Genomic DNA, 19,921 nt, shown 5'->3' with positions numbered 1-19,921 from the left:
AAAGAAATAAAGTCGAAAATTTAACTAATTGGTAGAAAATTCTTTTTTTTTTTTTTGGAAATTAACCTTTTATTAGGAAATTCAACAATTTTGTTGAAAATTTAACGACTTTATGTGTGGTTCAAAATTTCGAATTTTGTACTTAAAATTTTATTATTTCGGATAAAGTCCTTGTATTTTGCTGAAAATTCATCTTGTTTGGTTAAAAATTTAATTATTTTGTTAAATATTTAATCATTATAATGAAAATTCAATGATTCTAAACAAATTATAAATTTTTGTTAAAAATTTATCTTTTTGTTATGAAAATTCATTTATTTAGTTAAAAAAAATATATTTTTTTTTAAATTAATTTTTAAACTAAAAACTGAACAATTTCATATTACACATTTTTTGTTAAAATTTTATTATTCAGTTAAATATTCATTTTTTATTGAAAAATTAACTATTTGGTGGAACATTCGATTTTTTGGTTTCAAATTGGTTTCCAATTGATTGGCAATTTATGTTTTTAAGTAAATTTTTTGAAAATTCAGTTAACTATTCCGAATAAATATTCCATTAATTTAGTAAAAAATTCATTTCTTTGTTTAAACATAATTTTTTTTAATACAAATTTATCTACTTAATTTTTTCATGAAAAATTATCATTTTTAATTTTTTAGTTAGTTGAAAATACATTATTTAGGTTGAAAATTGAACTATTTTTGCTTTTTCTCACGACCAATATTTTTTTAAAAATTAATTCTTTGGATCAAAAATTGAACCTTTTTAAGTTTCGTTATAAAATAAATTATTTTCAGGAAAATTAATTTTTTCGTGTTGAAAATTGTATTATTTTATTGAAATTTCAACAATTTTGTTTAAAAAAATTGTTCCTGTCTGCAAAATCTTTTTTGTTGCAAATTCGTATTTTTGGTTAAAAATTTGACTAATTTGTTGAAAATTCCATTGTTTTGTAACAAATTTAATTATTTCATTAAAAATTTAACAATTTTGTACTATTTATTAAATAATATTTTTAAATAATATTAATAAATAAAATAATATTCATAAGAATAAATATATAATAAAAATAATATTTGATTTACTGAATAAATAATCTTTTTGGTTAAAAATTTGATCATTTTTTGTTGTTGAAAATTCAACGATTTTTTTTTAAACTCATCAATTTTTGTTAAAAAGTTGAATTTTTAGGTTGAAAATTGAACTGTTTTGATGGAAAATTCATCTCTTTGTTTAAAAATTCAACTATTTTCTGAAAAATGCATTCTTTTTGCGTTGAGAAGTAATTTTTTTTAACTGCAAATTGAACTTCGCCATTTTCGCTTAAAAATGTATCTTTTTTTTATTCAAAAATTAAACTAATTGATTGAAAATTCATTAATTTTGTAGACATTTTTTGTTATAATTTTATTATTTAGTTCAAAATTCATTTTTTAGTTGAAAATTAATCTTTTTTGGTTAATTTGATAATTTTTTTGAAGTTTAAATTTGTTTGTTGTTGAAAATTCAACAATTTTTTTAAAAACTCATAAAATTTTGTTAAAAACTGGAGTTTTTAGGTGGAAAATTGAACTTTTTTATGGAAAATTCATCCCTTTGTTTAAAAATTGACCTATTTTCTGAAAAAATCAGTCAAATAATTTTGTCTTAAACTGAAAATTGAACTTCACCATTATCGATTAAAAATTAATATTTTTTAGTTAAAAATTAAACTATTTGATTCGAAATTCATGATTATTGCGCACATTTTTTGGTTAAAATTTTATTATATATTATTATTTTCAATTTAATTAACTATTCCAATTGAATATTCCATAATTTTAGCGAAAAATCGATTTCTTTGTTTAACCATTAATTTTTTTAAATAAAAACTCAACTATTTAATTAATTTGTTGTTGAAAAATTGTCTTTCCGATTTTTTTATTTAGTTTAAAATTCATCAGTTAGGTTAAAATTTGAACTATTTTGTTAAAAATCCATTACTTAACTATTTTTACTTTTTCTCATTGCTACTATTTTCTTAATAAAATTAATTTTTTAAAATGAAAAGTGAACCTATTCATGTTTCATTGTAAATTAAATAATTGTAAGAAAAATGATTGTTTTCGTGTTGAAAATTATATTGTTTTATGGAAACATCAATGATATTGTTTAAAAAATTTGACGAATTTGTTAAAATTCCGTTATTTTGTTACAAATAGAATTATTTGATTGTAAATTCAAAGATTTTGTTAGAAAGTCATCGCTTTTAGTTGAAAATTATTCTTTTGTGGTTCAAAATGTTGTTGAGAATTAAATTAATTTGTTGAAAACTGGAATTTTTAGGTTGAAAATTGAACTGTTATGATGGAAAATTCATCTCTTTGTTTGAAAAATTAACTATTTTCTGAAAAATTTATTTTTTTTTGTATTAAGAAGTAATTTTTTTTCTTTTTAACTGACACTTGAATTTCACCATTTTCGCTTAAAAATTAATCTTTATTTTAGTTAAAAATTAAGCTATTTGATTGAAAATTCATTAATTTTGTACATCCATCACTTTTTTTGAAAATGTATTTATTTGTTTTTAACGTTATTTTTTGTTGTTGTGAAAAGTCATTTTTCAACTGAAAATTTAACTGATACCAATTGTTTGACAATTCATCATTTTTAGTAAAAAAAAATTTTTTTCCTGGTTGAATATTCCATCATTTAGTGAAAAATCCATTTCTTTGGTGGAACATTAACTTTTTTAAATACAAATTCAGCTATTTAATTTTTTGTTGAAAAATAATCTTTTTTATTTTTTTTCAGTTATTTTAAAATTCATCAGTTAGGTTGAGACTTGAACAATTTTGTTAAAAATCCGTTCCTTGTTTGTTGAAAATTAATATTTTTCAACCGAAAGTTTAACTATTTTTTTTTTTTTTTTTTTTTTGAAAATTTATATTTTTTAGTGGAAAATTGAAGTATTTGTTTAAAAATTCGACGAATCGCCACCCTGGTGATAAAAATAGAAATCTTTTCTTACTTTTCGGGCATTCTGCAAATCAATAATTCGCTGCTGTAAAATATGTTCAGTCCTTTCCAAACGACTTTCCACATTTTCAAGTCTTTCTTGGGCAGAAGCCAATTTTGCTTTTACAACTTGTTCGTTCTCAGAAACAATTTGCAGTTCTGCCTCGTATTTTTCAGTTAAGCATCTGATAAAATTATCAAATTATTTTTGCAAATTTTTCTCAGGGCTCAGGAAATTCGAAAAAAGACAGGAAAGTTTCAATGAAAAGGGTTTGAAATTAAAATATTTTTAATTGAAATATCAACTATGATATTTTTCGTAAAGGATTTATCTTTTCTGGTTGAAAATTCATCTACTTGGTTAAAAAATGGAAATATTTTCTTCAAAAATAATATTTTTGGTCAAAATGTGACTATTTGATTGAAATTTCTCTTTTCTTTAAATTAATTTTTTCAACTAAAAATGTTAACTATTCCAGTTTTTGCAGAAAATTGATATTTTTAGGTGAAAAATCAATCTATTTTGTTGTAAATTCTTTTTAAATAATCACATATTTGCTTCTGTTATAAATTCGCGTAATTTGTTAAAAATTAATCTTCTTGATTAAAATTTCTTTCTTTGACTAAACATTTTTGTTTTTTTTTGAAAATTTAGGTTTTTAACCAAAAATTTACTTTTACCATTTTTGCTTGAAAATTAATCTTTATTGGTCAAAAATTATTCTTTTGCGATGAAAATACAATTATTTGGTTGAAATTTAATCTTAGAATATTTAAATTTTCTGTTATAAAAATAAATTTTCGACGAAACCAAAAAAAAAAACGAACTTTCAACAATATAGTTAAATTTTCAACCTAAGAAATAAATTTTTAACAAAAAGGATTAAGTTTTAAAATTTTAATTTTTTTATAAAAAACAAATTTCAAGCACAATAATTGAATTTTCAACTAAAACAAATGATTTTTCAACCATAAAAGAAAATTTCAACTAACAAGATTAGTGTGCTACCAAAAATATAAATTCCGTACAAAAAATATTGTTAAGGTAATAGTTTGATTCTCAATCAAAAAGATAAATTTTTAACTCTGAAGATTACACTTCTATAAAAGAGAGAAATTTTCGAGAAACAATGAAATAGATCAATTTTTAGTTTAAAAAATTAATTTCAAATTTTAAAAAAAACTAAATTCCCAACTAAAGAAATTAATTTTTGTCCAAAAATATCAATTTTCAACCAAAAAGATGATTTTTTAACAAAATAAATTAATGTTTAAAGGATTTTTCAACATATTAGTTTAATTTGTTAACCAAAGAAAGGAATTTTTAACAAAAAATGGGCTTTTCCACCAATTATGGAATAGATAAGTTTTCAGAAAAAAAAATGAATTAAAAAATTTTTATAAATTCAAATGATGAAGTACCAACCAAAAAGAAAATCATTTTTAACAATGTAATTGCATTTTTTTACCAAAAAAGATTTAAATTTTAAACCAATAACAGGTTTCAGTAGGAATATTGCAATTTTTACAAAATAGATAAAATTTTAACTAAATAATTTTAATAAAAATTAATCTTTTTGGGTAAAATTTATTTCTTTGGCTACAAATTTAAATTTAATTTTATTAAAAGAAATTAAAAAATTAAATGTCGATTTTGTTAAAATATTTTTGTTGTAAATTTAATTTTCTAACCGAAAATTTAACTATTCCATTTTTGCTTGAAAATTGATCTTCTTTATTCGAAAATTATTCTTTTGAGATGAAAATACAATTATTAATTTTTTTTCAAACTGTAATTTTTTCATTGGAATTTATTTTTTTTTGTAGAATGTGAACTTTTTTAAATAAAAATTTAACTATTCTAGGTTTTATAGAAAGTTGACTTTTTTTAGTTGACAATCCTTCTTTTTGTTTGAAATTTAATTTATTTGTTTGAAATTTTATTTCTTTGGTTGAAAATTTTTTTAAAAATTCAAATAATTTTGTTGAAAAATCATGTATTTTGTTCAAAAGAAGTATTCTTGGTTGAAAATTAATCTTTCAGAATGAAAATTCATTTTTTAGTTGAAAATTAATTTTTTAGCTGAAAATGTATCTGTTTTAGGTGAAACATCAACTACTTTGTTAAAAATATGTCTTATTTATAAAAAAAAAATAAGCTTCTGAAATAAAAATGTATTTATTTCAGTAAAAATCACAACTGTTTGGTTGAAAATTAATTTTACTGATTGAAAAATTAACTATCAGGTTGAAAATTCTTTTTTAACCAAGATAATAAAATTTCAACTAACAGGAATTCTTTTCTACCAAAAATATGAATTTTAAACAAAATAGTTGATTTTTTACATAAAACAGATAAAATTTCAGTACAAAAATAATTTTTCACGAAATATTTTAATTTTTAAACAAAACGATTAATTTTTAACAAAATAAATTAATTTTTAAAGGATTTTTCAACATATTAGTTTAATTTTCTAACCAAAGAAAGGAATTTTTAACAAAAAATGCGATTTTCCACTTATCATCGAAAGATCAATTTTCAGTCAGAAAAAATTAATTAAAATTTCTTTTCAATTAAATGATGAATTTCCAACCAAAAAGAAAATCATTTTGAAAAAAGGAGTTAAATTCCTTAAGCAAAAAAGATAAATTCTCAGCGAAAAATGTAATATTTGATGTGACAACTAAAAAAGATTTAAATTTTAAATCAAAAGCAGGTTTCAGTACAAATATTGCAATTTTAATAAAATAGATAAAATTTTAACTAAATAGTTTTATTAAAAATTAATTTCCTTGGGTAAAATTTATTTATTTTTTGCTAAAAATTTAACTTTAATTCAATTTAAAGAAAAAAGGAAATTAAAATTTAAAAAATTTAATTTTAATTTTGTGAAGAATTTATCTTTTTTGGTTGAAAATTTATCTACTTGGTTAAAAAATTGGAACTATTTTTTACAAAAATAATATTTTTTGTCAAAATTTGACTATTTTATTGAAATTTTTTGTCTCTATTGAAATTTATTTTAAAAATACCGAATTTTTAGCACAATAATTAAATTTTCAAATAAAAAAAGGGAATTTTTAACCAAGAAAATAAAATTTCAACTAATTATTTTTAACGAAATAGTTTAATTTCCAAACAAAAACATGAATTTTTAAGTCTGAAGATTAAACTTGTATGAAAAAAAAGATGAATTTTCTTGAAACAATTAAATAGATCAGTTTTCAGTTAAAAAAATTAATCCATAATTTAAAAAGAACTAAATTCCCAACCAAAGAAATTAATTTTTGTCCAAAAAGATAAATTTTCAAACCAAAGAAAGGAATTTTGAACAAAAAACCGGGGATTTTTCACAAATAATGGAATAGTGGAATTTTCGGTCAGAAAAAATTAATCAAAATTTTTTTTCATGAAAATGATGAATTACCAACCAAAAAGAAAATGTTTAATTTTATATGTCAATTAAAAAAGATTTATACCTTAAATCAAAAACAGGTTTCAGTAAAAATATTGCAATTCTATCAAAATAGATGATATTTTTATTAAATAGTTTTTTTTTAAATTAATCTTCTTGGTTAAAATTTATTTCTTCGCCTGGAAATTTAACTGTTTTATTAAAATATATTTTGGTTGTTGTTGAAAATTTAGGTTTCTAACCGAAAATTAAACTATTCCATTCTTGCTTGAAAATTGATCTTTATTAGTCGAAAATTATACTTTGGTGATGGAAATACAATTATTTGATTAAAATTTCATGTATGTTCTTGAAAAATTAACTTTTCTGGTTAAAAATTAATCTTCTTGGTTCAAAATTAATTTTTTTCAGTAGAAAATTGAATTATTTAGCTGAAAATTCATAAATGTTGTTGAAAACGCCATATTTTTACTGAAATATGTTTTTGGTTTAAAATTAAAAACAAATTAGTTTAAATATTATTTATGACATTTTTTGTTTTTTGGTTAAAAATTCATCTATTTAGTTCAAAAGTTGAACTATTTTCTTAAAAAATAATATTTTTGGTTGAAAATTTGACTATTTTGTTTAAAATTCTTTTTTTTTGTTGGTATAAAATGAACTTTTTTAAATAAAAATGTAACTATTTCAGGTTTTGTAGACAATTTGATATTTATTAGTTGAAAATTCGTCTTTTTTTTTTTGAAATTTCATGTCTTTGGTTGAAAATTGTTTTAAAATTTCAAATATTTTGTTCAAAATAAATCTTCTTGATTGCAAATTTATCTTTTAGGATGAAAATTCATTTCTTTGGTTGAAAATTAATGTTTTAGCTGTAAATGTTTCTTTTTTAGGTAAAACATGAACTATTTTGTTAAAAATTTGTCTTTTCCGTAGAAAAATAATATTTTCTATAAAAAAATCATCATTTTTGTCAAAAGTCACAACTGTTTCATTAAAAATTAATTTTTCTGGTTGAAAAATTAACTATTAGGTTGAAGCTTCTTCAAGAAAAGCATATATTTGCTTTAATATTCACGTAATTTGTTGAAAATTAATCTTCTTAGTTAAAAATGTATTTCTTTTGCTGAAAATTGATCTGTTTTGTTGAACTTTTTTTTTTTATTCCATTTTTGATTGAAAGTTGATCTCTATTAGTAGAAACATATTCTTTTGGGCTAAAAATACAATTATTTAGTTGAAAATTTATGCAATTTTTTCAAAATTTAAATTTTTTGGTAGAAAATAAATCTTCTCGGTAAAAATTCTGATTTTTTTCGTAGAAAATTGAACTATTTTATTGAAAATTCATATAATTTCTGTTATAAAATTAGACTGTTTTGTACAAAATTCATATTTTATGGCCTAAAAATTAAACTAATTAATTTAAATCTTTCTCTGTTCTTGTACGAAAAATCGTTTTTAGTTCAAAATTTAACTCTTTTATTGGAAATTTGTTTGTTTGTTTTTTTTTTTTTTGAAAAATTGATAATTTTGGTGCAAATATCATCTTTTTAAATTAAAAACGTAAATTTTTTATTACAATTTTGATTTTGATTAAAAATTTATCTTTATGGGATGAAAGTTCATTTCTTTAGTTAAAAATTATTGTTTTTTTTCTAATTCAAAATTAATTTTTTTGCTCAAAATTTATTTGTTGCAGGTGAAACTATTTTGTTGAAAATTTTTCTTTCTCATTAGTAGAAAAGTAAGCTGTTGGATTAAATATTAATCAATTCTGTTCAAAATCACAATTGTTTGATTAAAAATTAATTTTTCTGTTTGAAAAATTAACTATTAGGTTGGAATTTTTTGAAAAAAGCATATATTTACTTAAAAATTCACGTAATTTGTTAAAAATTTATCTTCTTGGTTAAAAATTTATTTCTCTGTCTGAAAATTTAACTATTTTTTTAAAGTTTTTTTTTCTTTTTATTGGTAAAAAAATATTCTTTTGTGTTAAAAATACAACTATCTGGTTGAAAATGTATGCCTTTTGTTTAAAATTTAAATTTCGCGTAAAAAATGAATCTTGTTCGTTAACATTTTTTTTAGTAGAAAATTCATATATTTTCTTTGAAAACTCGTCCTTTTTTGGTTGAAAATTTATCTTTTTTGGATGGAAGCTCATTTCGTTGGTTAAAAATTAATGTTTTTATTGAAAATTTAATTTAAATTTAACTTAGAAATTTAATTTAATTCTATTCGTGGTTAAAAATTTGTTAGCGAATTTTCAACAATATAGTTAAATTTTCAAATAAATAATGAATTTTTAACCAAAAGGATTAAGTTTCTACCAATTAGATTTTTTTCTAACAAATAAAACGAATTTTGAGCACAATAATTAAATTTTCAACGAAAGAAATTATTTGTATTAGTTGATATTTAAAAAAAAATGAAAATACAATTATTCGGTTAGAATTTCATCCTAGAATAATTAAATTTTCTGTTATAATAATAAATTATCAACAAAACAAAAAAGTTTTCAAGAATATAGTTAAATTTTTCAACCAAAGAAATGAATTTTTAACAGAAACTATTAAATTTCAGAAATTAGATTTAAAAAAAACGAATTTTCAGCACAATAATAAAATTTTCAACTAAAGCAAATAATTATTTAATCAAGAAAATAAAATTTCAACTAACAAGATTACTTTTTTACCAAAGAATATAAATTTTCAACAAAATAGTTGATTTTTTTTACCTAAAACCGATAAATTTTCAGTAAAAAAAATTATTTTTAGCGAAATAGTTTAATTTAAAAAAAATTAATTTTTAACTCTGAAGATTAAACTTCTATAAAAAGATAAATTTTCGAGAAAAAATGAAGGATCAATTTTTAGTTGAAAAAAATAATTTCAAATAAAAAAACTAAATCCCAACGATAGAAATTAATTTTCGTACAAAAAGATAAATTTTTAACCAAAAAGATAATTTGTTAAAAAATACATAAATTTTAAACCAAATATTTAAATTTGCATAGGATTTTTCAACCCATTAGTTAAATTTTCAAATCAAAGAAATGAATTTTTTTTCAAAACGATAAATGAAAATTAAAAAAAAATTACAATGATGAATTACGAACCAAAAAGAAAATAATTTTTAGCAGAGCAGTGTGAGTTTTTTAACCAAAAAAAAAATAATTTCTCAACGAAAAATGTAATATTGGATTTGTCAACTAAAAACGAAATATATTTAAAATAAAAAAAACTTTCACTAAAAATATTGCAATTTCAACAAAATAGATGAAATTTTAACACGATGGTGGATTTTTTTAACTAAAAAAGACTATTTTCCCGCAACCAAAACAGATTAATTTTTAGCAAAGAGTTAAATGTTGAACAACAAATATAATAATTTATATTAAAAATCAAAATATTTTAATTTCCAACGAAATAGTTGAATCCTCAACCAAACCAGAATAATTTTCAAACCACATTCTTGAATTTCCAACAAAATAGTAAATTTTACTTCAACTTCAGTTTATCGAAAATTCCCTAACTTTTCCTTATTTTTTGGAATACTCTGATCTGCAGTAACCCTATGAAAGATTAAAATGTTATTATAATATTTTAATTTTCATACCGTAATTTATTATCGGAACTTTTTTGAAGATTTGACTTCATATTCCGGGTTTCTTTTTCTAAACGTCCAATCGCGAGTTCTATTTGCCGATCCCTTTCTCGATTAGAATCATCGCTTATTCTTGCTTCTGCCATTTCTAATTTTAAATTAAACTGCCTTTGTTGATTCTCCGTCCACACTTCCTGTTCCGTTTTCAAAGAATTTCGTAGAGATTCCAATTCATTTCGATGTTTTTGGATCATCGCTTCGATTTTTTCCTTTAAAATTAAGATCATTTTAATAGGATTTTTGTTCAAATAATCTAAATTCAGAACTAGAGTTTCAAATTTACATTAAAATCGGAAGTCACTCGACGAATTTCTTCATCTCGTTCTGCGTCCCTTTTCAATTGTTCATAAGAAAATTTCTCCTTTTCTCGCTGGAGTTCCTCAAAAAATTTCCTTTGCTTTTCATCAAAAAGAGCTTCTTGTTCATTCAGTTTTGTTTCGTACCTACATTTTTTTAAATTTTTAAAAAGGTTGGAATGATTGTTCAAAAATTGATATCAAAGTAGTATAGCTACGAAAATTCTACCGATCTCTTTTTTACCGACCGATAGTAAATTTCTAATTAGCCGCGATCTGTATTACCGGCCATTGGTAATATCCACTGTCGATGACTTAGCATAGAACAGATCCATAGCTTTACTACTAATCCAAAATCAAAAGTCTCGAAATTTTAAAGAACTCGAATTTTAAATAGTGAAGGGCGAAATCTTTGAAAGTATTTGATGCAGAAAAAGGCAAAAATTCGAGAACTCATCAATTTCAAGGCTTTTTATTTGTAAATATTTAATAAACCGAGAACGAAGAAGTTCTTTTTCTTCACTAAGGAGTTTTTCGTGACTGTCAGATAATTCAATTCGAAGTTGTTCTAATTGATGATTCGCTCGGCGAATTGCTCGAAGGTCCACGTCTTGAAGTTCCTGCATATGAGCACTTCTGAGATTTTGAATTTCCAGTTGATGTTGTTCTGCCATACTTCGCAACTCGGGTTCCAATCCTTTTACTGTCATTTCCTAAGAGTTTTGAAAAAAATGGTCTTTGATGTGAAATTTTAATGTTTAATATTATTTATTTATTAGTTTTTTTTTAAAGTTAAAAATATAATTTTTTAGAAAAGAGTTCATTTTCAATTTAAAAATATAATTTTTCAATCAAAGAGTTGAATTTTCAAGAAATAATTAAATTAATTTTAGACCAAAGAACTCGGTTTATTTTCCAACAATTTTAAAAATGGATTTTACATAAATTTTTATATGGTTTGAGAACGTAGAATAGGATTCTTAAAAATTTGTAAATTAAAGTTGTATAGCTATGAAAATTTTACCGACTGATGGTAAGATTCTAATAAGCAGGGATCTGCATAACAGGCCGCTGGTAATACCGACTGCCGGTAACTTAGAATGGAACAGATCCACAGCTATACTGCTAATCGAAAATCTCAAAATTTTAAAGAACTTTAAAATGCTAGTAAATTATATAAGTATGACTCCAATTTTTTCCACTTACTTACAATGCTTTATAGTTGGCAGATTATTTTTTTTAGTGACAAAATATTTTCAAGAAATTTTCTAATCGCGAATAGTGAACACAAAATCTTTTTTGTTTAAAATTTTAATTCCTTAGTTGAAAATGGAACTACTTTGTTAACAATTCATTTATTTGGTTGATGATTCATAATTGTAATTGAAAAACATTTTTTTGTTTCATTTAATTATTTTTAAACATTTTTATCCCTGTTCTTAGTTGAAAATTCATGTCTTTTTTTTAAATTGTCTTTTTTAGTAGAAAATTCAACTTTTGCATTAAAAATTCATCTATTTTGTTTGACATCTTTTTCATTTGACATATTAACTATTACATTTTTCATTGAGAAAATTTGTTTGTTTTTGTTAAAATTAATTTTTCTGGTTGAAAAATTAAATATTAGGTTGAAATTTCTTTAAAAAACAAACAAACCTATATTTGCTTGAAAATTCATGCATTTTGTTAAAAATAAATCTTGTTCGTTAAAAACTTATTTCTTTGGTTGAAAATTTAAATATTTTGTTAAAAATTCCTTTCTTTCTAAATATATTTTTTTCAGCTGAAAATTCAACTATTCTATTTTTACTTAAAAATTGATCTTTATTAGTTGAATATTTCTTCATTATGTTGAAAAATTATCTTTTCCATTGGAAAATTACTTTATGGTTGAAAATTCATTTTTTTAGTAACAAATTAAACTATTCAATTAAAAATTTGGCTATTTTGTGGAAATTGCAATATTTTTACTGAAACCTGTTTTTGATTAGAATTAAAATCTTTTTTAGTTCACATATCAACTATTAGATTTTTCGCTTAAACTCATCTTTTTTTTGTAAAAAAACTTCAACTACATAAAATCAATTTTTTGCATTGTATATTCATCATTTTCATAAAGAAAAAAACTAAAAAAATTTTTTGGTATCAAAAATTTAACTATTCAATGATTTGTTGAAAATGTATCTCCCTTAGTTCAAAATCCAATTATTTGGTTAAAAATTCCTGCATTTTTTTCAACTATTTTGTTAAAAGCATGTATTTTGTTAAAATTTAATCATCTGGGTTAAACATTCTTTTTTTTTGTGAAAGTTCATTTCTTTGGTCAAAAATTAGTTTTTTTTTTTGTAAAATTAAAAATTAATTTTTTGACGAAAGTTGATCTATTTTGAGAGAATTTTGTTAGAAAAATTTCGTTAAAAATATTTTTTGTATTGAAGATTTATATGTTCTAAATGAAATTTCAACTATTTTGTTAGAAATTTGCTTTATCGTTAGAAAAATAATCTTTTCGATTAAAAATTAATCGATTTTGTTAAAATTCATAACTGTTTCGTCGAAAACGAAATTTTTTGTTTTAGTCGGGATTAAAATATTTTATTGCAAAGTTTGTTTTTTTATGGCTGAATTCAATTTTTTTTCGTTAAAATTTTTTTTTACTGAAATATCAACTATTACATTTTTTGTTGAAAATTCATTTTTGTATGTGGAAAATTCAACTGTTCAGGAGGAAATTCGTCTTTTAGGCTAGTAAATTTAGCGTTTTGGAGAAGATTTTATTTCTTTGTTGGCTAATGAAAGTTTTTTTTTTGAAAATGTAACCCTTTTGTTTAAAATTTCTTCTATTGGTTTAATTAAACTATTTTTGATTGAAAATTGAACTATTTTATTGAAAATTCATTTTTCTTGGTTGAAAATTAATTATTATAACTGAAAATTTAATTCGTCCATTTTTTGTTCAAAATTTATTTTTATACATAATTTTATCATTTATTTTATTTGCCGAATATATGAATTGTCAACAAAAAATAGAAGTTTCTAACCAAATAAATTAATTTCCAACTAAAAAAGAAAAAAATTACAATAAAAATAGGTAAACTTACATTTAAGTTTTAAGAAATTAAGAGGGAAAAACGATTTTTCAACCAATTACTTAAATTTTCAAGCAAATAAATTAGTTTTTGACTAAAATGATGAATCTTTAGTAAAAAAATTAATTTTTAACCAACTAGTAGAATTTTAAACCCAAAAAAATCATTTTCTACGAAAAGGGAAAAATTTTCAACAAAATTCATGAATTTTTAACTAAAAAAAGATAAATTTTCAACTAGAAAAAAGTTTTAACTAATCAGAAAACTTTTCCATAAAAAAAGCGAATTTTCAACAAAATAGTTGAAGTTTCATCTAAAACAGATAAATGTTCAGACAAACATTTTTTTAACGAAATATTTTAATTTTCAAACAAAAAGATGAATTTTCGAGAAACAATGGAATAGCCTAATTTTTAGTTAAAAAAATTAATTTTAAATAAAAAAAGCTAAATTCCCAAAGAAAAAAATGAATTTTCGTCCAAAAAGATTTATTTATAACAAAATACATGAATTTTAACCAAATATTTGAATTTTTTAACCTATTAGTTAAATTTCCAAACCAAAACAGAAATTTCCAGGTCAAAACATACATTTTTTGAGCAAAAGAAAAATTAAGATTCAATAGTGTTCAAATGAGAAAATTAAATTTCTATGAAAAAAATACATTTTCCATACCAAAAATAGTAGTTAAATTTCCATTTAAAAAATTAATTTTTAACAAAAAGAAAGTAGTTTTCAACCAAATCGTTAATTTTTCAACCAAAGAAATTAATTTTTTAATCAAAAGATCAAGTTTTAAATAACCAGATTACTTTTTTTATAAAAAAAGACGATCTTTCAACAAAATGGTTGAAATTTCACCCAGAATAATTAAATATTCAGTAAAAAAATATTTTCAACAAGATAGTTAAATTTTCAATCCAGAAGATTAAGTTTCTATCCAAAGATGTTCAAACGAAAAAGAATAATTTGGAACAAAAAGGTTACATTTTTAACTAAAAAATTCGATATTTCTACCGAAAAAGATCAATTTTTTTAAACAAAAATAGGAATTTCCAATAAGCTTGGTTGTAAATTGATCTTCTTCAGTTAAAAATTCAACTATTTGTTTGAAAATTTGTGTATTTTGTTAAAAATTAGTTTTTTTATTGAAATTTTTTTGATCAGAACATTCAATTATATCATGGTTTTTAAAACATCAATCTTCTTCAGTTAAAAATTTAAGAAATAGATTAAAATTTTTATTAAAAATTCCAAAATAAAATATAAATATAATAAAATAAATATAACATAAATAAAATGACAAAATATATATTGTATAATGAAATTTAAAACGAATTTTTTTACCCAATTGTTGAATTTTCTACAAGAAAGTTGAATGTTCAATCTAAATGTATGAATTTGCAAGAAAACAGTTTAATTTTTCAGCAAAAAAGATGATTTAACAAAAAAGAACTGTAGAATTTTTAACAAAACAGTTAATTTGTACTCAAATAGTACAAAAATAAAAATTTTAAACCAGATTAGAGCCAATAGAAAAAAGCAATTTTACACCTTAATCTTATTCGTCTTTGCCTCTAACCATCGTTCTCTCCTTATTTTTTCAGAAGCGGCACAAAGTTCCTTCGCTCGTTGCAATTCCACCGAATGTCTCTCGAGAGAAACTTTAATCTCTCGTTGATATTTCGCCTCCATTTCCTTAATTTTTTGAGTAAGGGCGTTACATTTTTCTGTCAAATCCTTTTTTTCTGAAATCAGCTGCTCTATAAATTTTTGGTGACGTTTCACAACTCCTTGATATTTTGATTTCTGGGCCTGGAGAGCCAAAATCTGTTCTTTTCTTTGCGATTCGAGTTTCTCGCAAGCGGATTTCCGCTCGGTTTTTAATTCATCCTTTAAAAAATTAAGAGTCGCTTCCTTTTCTTCTAATTGTAGACGAGCAGTTTCTAGATCGTCTTGTAATTGGGAATGAGGAATGGTCCTAGTCACTGCGCTTCTATTTTTTAATCAAATGTAAAAATATTCGGCTTATTAGTTAATAGAAAGGAATGAAAATGCTCAAATTAATCGAATCGTTTGAGTTGAGGGAACATTTTACACTCACTTCCCTCGATTCATTACCCTTGACTTCTCTTACACTCACTAATTTTCCCTCACCAATTTCCTCGGCGTCACCTACGTTATCTTTCATGATTTCACTTCATTTCTGATACTTTCCATCCTTTCATTTTCCTTAATTTTCTCTACTTCTCCTAATTTCTCCTAAGTTTCCTCCCCTCATTTATCATTACTTTCCCTTCAGTCATTCCCTTCACTTCCCATGATTTCCCTTCTCACATATTCCCTCAATTCCGAAACTTTCTCTACCCTCCCTTCTCCATTCGCCCTTCCTTCGCCAAGATCTTCCTCCTTTAGTGCCCCTTCTCTTCGTTTTTTCAGCGTAGACTCTACTCGAGCACTAACTTCCCCTCCCCTACTCATTCTCATTTCTAAGCATTTTCCCTCACTGACACTCACTTTCACTGGTTAATTTTCCCTCACTTCCCGTCTTCTGATTTCTCCTCACTTAACGTACTTCCTCTCATTTCTTCTCCAATTTCTTTTACTTCATCTATTTTACCTTTTATGATTTCATCTTACTTCTCATACTTTCCATCCCTTCATTTTCCTTGACTTCTCCTACTCCCCAATATTTTCTCCTACTTTTCCTCCTGTCATTTCTTCTCATGTTTCTTTATTTATGCTCTGCACTTCCCTACGTTCTCTTACCTCATTTTACCTTAATGCCCCTACTTCGCATCTCTACACTTCTCTATTCGCCTTCTCGTTACCATACTTCTTAATCCTTTATTGTACCCTCTCTTCGCTTTCCAAACTAACACTCCTCTGCCTCACTTCTATTTCCCCAGCACTCACTTTCCCTTCTTTACTTATCCTAATTTTTAAACATTTTCCATATTTACACTTACTTTCTTCACTCTCTTTAACTTTCCCTCCCAATTTCTTCGACTTAGCCTACTATATCTCCAATGATCTCACATCACTTCCCCTAATTTCCATCCGCTTATTTTCCTTCACTTCCCTTACAAGATCCTACTTTCAGATACTTTCTCTCGCCTGATTTTCCCTACATTTTCTCCACTCATTCCTTCACTTCTTCTACTTTACCTTACCTAATTACCCCTCATTTTCCCTACATTCTCTCCCTTCATTTCACCTTATTGCCTCTTATGCTCCTCATCTCTTTCCCTTACTTGCTCTATTTTCGCGACCCTTATTTTCCTTGCTTTCCCTCCCTTGATTACTTCTTAAATTCCCTACCCTCATTTCCCTTACTTTCTTTCACTTTCACTCTCGTCATTTCCTGTCACTTCCCCTACTTTCCGTTCCCTAAACCCCCTATTTGTCATCCTTTTCTTAACCCCCTCGCCCTACTTCCCCTCCTCTCTTTCCCGATACTTACCTTTTTCGTATCCCCACTATTTGCCCTTCCCCTAATTTAACTTTAATTCCTCTTATTCCTCTTCATTCATCTCCCTCACTTCCCCTCCTTTATCTCCCTTCATTGCGTCTGATTCCCCCTCCCCTTATTTCACCCTACTTTTCTTCCACTTAGTCCCTTCACTTCCACTGCTTTCCTTGCCCTCATTTACCATTCATCTACCCGCAATTCGCCTAATTTCACTTCCCTTATATCCTATCGCCTTATTTCTCATCACTTGTCTTACTTTCCCTAATTTTCCCTATTCATTTCCTCGTACTTTACCTAATTTATCTCCCATAATTTTCCCTTGCTCCCTCTACTTTTTAAACTCTCATGTTCCTTCACTTCTTCTACTCTCCCACCCCTCATTTAACTTTACTTCCTCTAATCCTCTTTCACTCATTCCCCTCACTTATCCTACTTTCACTCCCCTGATGTCTCCTTCTTTCCCTTCCCTGATTTTCTCTGAATTCCCCTAACATCTTTTACCCCTACGTCTCCTCACCTCATTACCTTTTATTTCCTCTTTCCTTATTTTTTCTCTCCTTATTTACCCTCACTTATCCTACTCCACCTAGTTTCCCCTCCACAATTTCCTCTATTTTACCCACTTTATCTATTATCATTTTCCCTCACTCCCACTACTTTCCATCCCTTCATTTTCCTTCCCTTTCCTTACACCCCCTTAATTTCTTCTAATTTTTCTCCCCTTATTTTAACGCACTTTCCCTACTTTTCCTTCCCTTATTTCACGTCACTTTCTTTACTTTTCCTCTTCTTATTTCACCTCACCTTCCCCACTTTTCCTCCCCGTATTTAACCTCACTTTCCCTTCTTATTTTTCCCTTATTTATTCTCACTTTCCTTAATTCCCCCCCCCCTTTTTACCCAACTTTTTCTTCACTCATTCCCTCTACTTCAATTTCCCTTATTCCCCTCTCTTTATTTCCGCTCAATTCTCCTACTCCCCCTAGTTTTCCCTACCTTATCTCCCATAATTTCCCCTAATTTCCATTACTTTCTGCCCCATAATTTATCTTTTCTTCCCTATCTCCCCTTGAATTTAACCTACATTCCACTCCCATCATATTTCATGTATTTTTTCCTACATATATTTTCCACTCATTTTTCCTACTTTCCGTCAATTTCTTTCCTCTACTTTCTTTCTCTCATGACTTCACATTTCACTTCCCCGTCGCCTTCGTTTTATTCCGCTCTCCTTTTTACCCCTGATTTCCTTACAATCTACCTGTCCTCATTTTCCCTACTTTCCTTTCCCTATTTCCCCTTAATTTTACTTCCGTCGTTACCTATCTCTTCCCCTGATACCGCACCCCTCATTTATTCTACTTTCACATCCCTTATTTCCCTTCACTTCCCCTTATTTCCCTTCACTTCCTCTCCTTAAAAAAATGGCGGAGAAACGAACATCTCCCGAACGAAAGTATAAGGATTTCTCCCCGAGTCGTCGACACCCTACACATTATGAAATCAGTTAATTTCTTCTGTTCTATTTTTGATTGGAAAATTAAAATAATATGTAATATTAAATTTGAAAACGAATTTTTGCTAAATTTATATTTTTTTAAAGTGTACAAATAAAAATTCGCCATAATTCTAGCAATAGGAACTTTTTTTATTGGTCTAATCTATTGGAAAAAGAAGATATATATCCAAATTTTTTCCCTCAGCTCAAACGATTTTAAATAATTTATTCTAGCATTTTCACTACGCTCTAACAACTAACTATAATTATAATAAAATCAATGTATTTCAAGTAGGCAACAAATTTGGATAATTTACCTGTTATTAGAATTGCAATACGAGTGCTGATCATTAGACAATAATTCCTGAATTGCGTGCGTTTTTCCACCTTCATTCGCTTGATCTTCAATTTTTAAATTAAAAATATTACTTAACTTTTACAGAAATTAAATTAAATTTAAACAAACTATGACCTACCATATTTTGGTACTTCTTGTTCCAATGTGCCCAAAAAATCCATAATATCATCGTAAGTTGGTCCACTATTAATGCAATTATTAACAGAAATATCTTTCTCTGGCTGAACCTAAAAAAATACATTAACCATCTTTTTTTCGAACTCTTGAATTTTTTGGTAAGAACTTACGTTTACGCGAATCAAAATATCGCGTTGAAAGTTTGAGATATTAAGTAAAAGGCACTAAGGAACATGCGCGTGATACTAAAATTCAGGATACATAAAAAAAATTTCAAAAATTAATTTTTCTTGTTATTTAGGACAGCTACAAAATCCTAATTTTAAAATTCCCTGACAGTAGTATAGCTAGGGGTCTAGGATTTCAGATACCGACAAACGGCGCCACCGTTGCAAGTTACCAACAAGAACCGATGGTGCCATCGACCAATGGTAATAAACTATTTTACCGTTCGATGCTAACTGAGCATGGAACAGAAAATTATAACATTAAGTTAGCAGGGATCTCCATTACCAAACTCACTGTTTTGCCGACCAAAGATGGCATATGAACTTTAAATTACTGACCGTCTCTTGTCTTACCGACCGATGGTAAAAGGCTTATTTTCAAATTAAACGGGAAAAAATTTACAAAAAAAAAGTTGAATTTTCTTAAATTTCTATGAAAATTTTTCACGAAAAATGGAATAATTAAATCTTCAGTCGCAGAAATTAATTTTTAACTAAACTGATAAATCTTAAACAACAATAAAAAATTGTTTAATCACAAAATAGTTGAATTTCCAATCCATAAAAGAATAATGTTCTAATAAAAAAAAATTATTTAACTGAACACGTGATTTCTCAGCCAAAGACAAAATAGTTAAATTTGCAGTTCAAAAATACATTTTTTAACATAACAAAAAGAAACGAATTTTCAACAATGTAAGTAAATTTTCAACTAAACAAATTAATGTTTTAACAAGAAAATAAAGTTTTAACAAATTACCAAACAGATTATA

The 19,921-nt window shown here is 24.8% G+C and overlaps 1 protein-coding gene across 1 annotated transcript in view; it reads right to left on the bottom strand.

Moving 5' to 3' along the window:
• LOC117172819 (centrosomal protein of 131 kDa) overlaps positions 1 to 19,921 on the bottom strand; it is a 34,685-nt gene that overhangs the window by 9,199 nt on the left and 5,565 nt on the right. Inside the window, exons 2-8 of the mRNA XM_033361064.1 lie at positions 18,923 to 19,031; positions 18,764 to 18,848; positions 15,031 to 15,472; positions 10,883 to 11,100; positions 10,375 to 10,534; positions 10,044 to 10,300; positions 3,017 to 3,188 (exon numbers count right to left, since the gene is read on the bottom strand). Of these exons, the coding sequence (XP_033216955.1) occupies positions 3,017 to 3,188; positions 10,044 to 10,300; positions 10,375 to 10,534; positions 10,883 to 11,100; positions 15,031 to 15,472; positions 18,764 to 18,848; positions 18,923 to 19,031 (1,443 nt within the window). The remainder of the gene's footprint in view (positions 1 to 3,016; positions 3,189 to 10,043; positions 10,301 to 10,374; positions 10,535 to 10,882; positions 11,101 to 15,030; positions 15,473 to 18,763; positions 18,849 to 18,922; positions 19,032 to 19,921) is intronic.

This window comes from Belonocnema kinseyi, chromosome 1 (assembly GCF_010883055.1).
Source record: "Belonocnema kinseyi isolate 2016_QV_RU_SX_M_011 chromosome 1, B_treatae_v1, whole genome shotgun sequence".
Taxonomy (NCBI): Eukaryota; Metazoa; Arthropoda; class Insecta; order Hymenoptera; family Cynipidae; genus Belonocnema; species Belonocnema kinseyi.
Note: the sequence above shows the minus strand (reverse complement) of the source record. Positions and strands in the feature narration are given on the sequence as shown.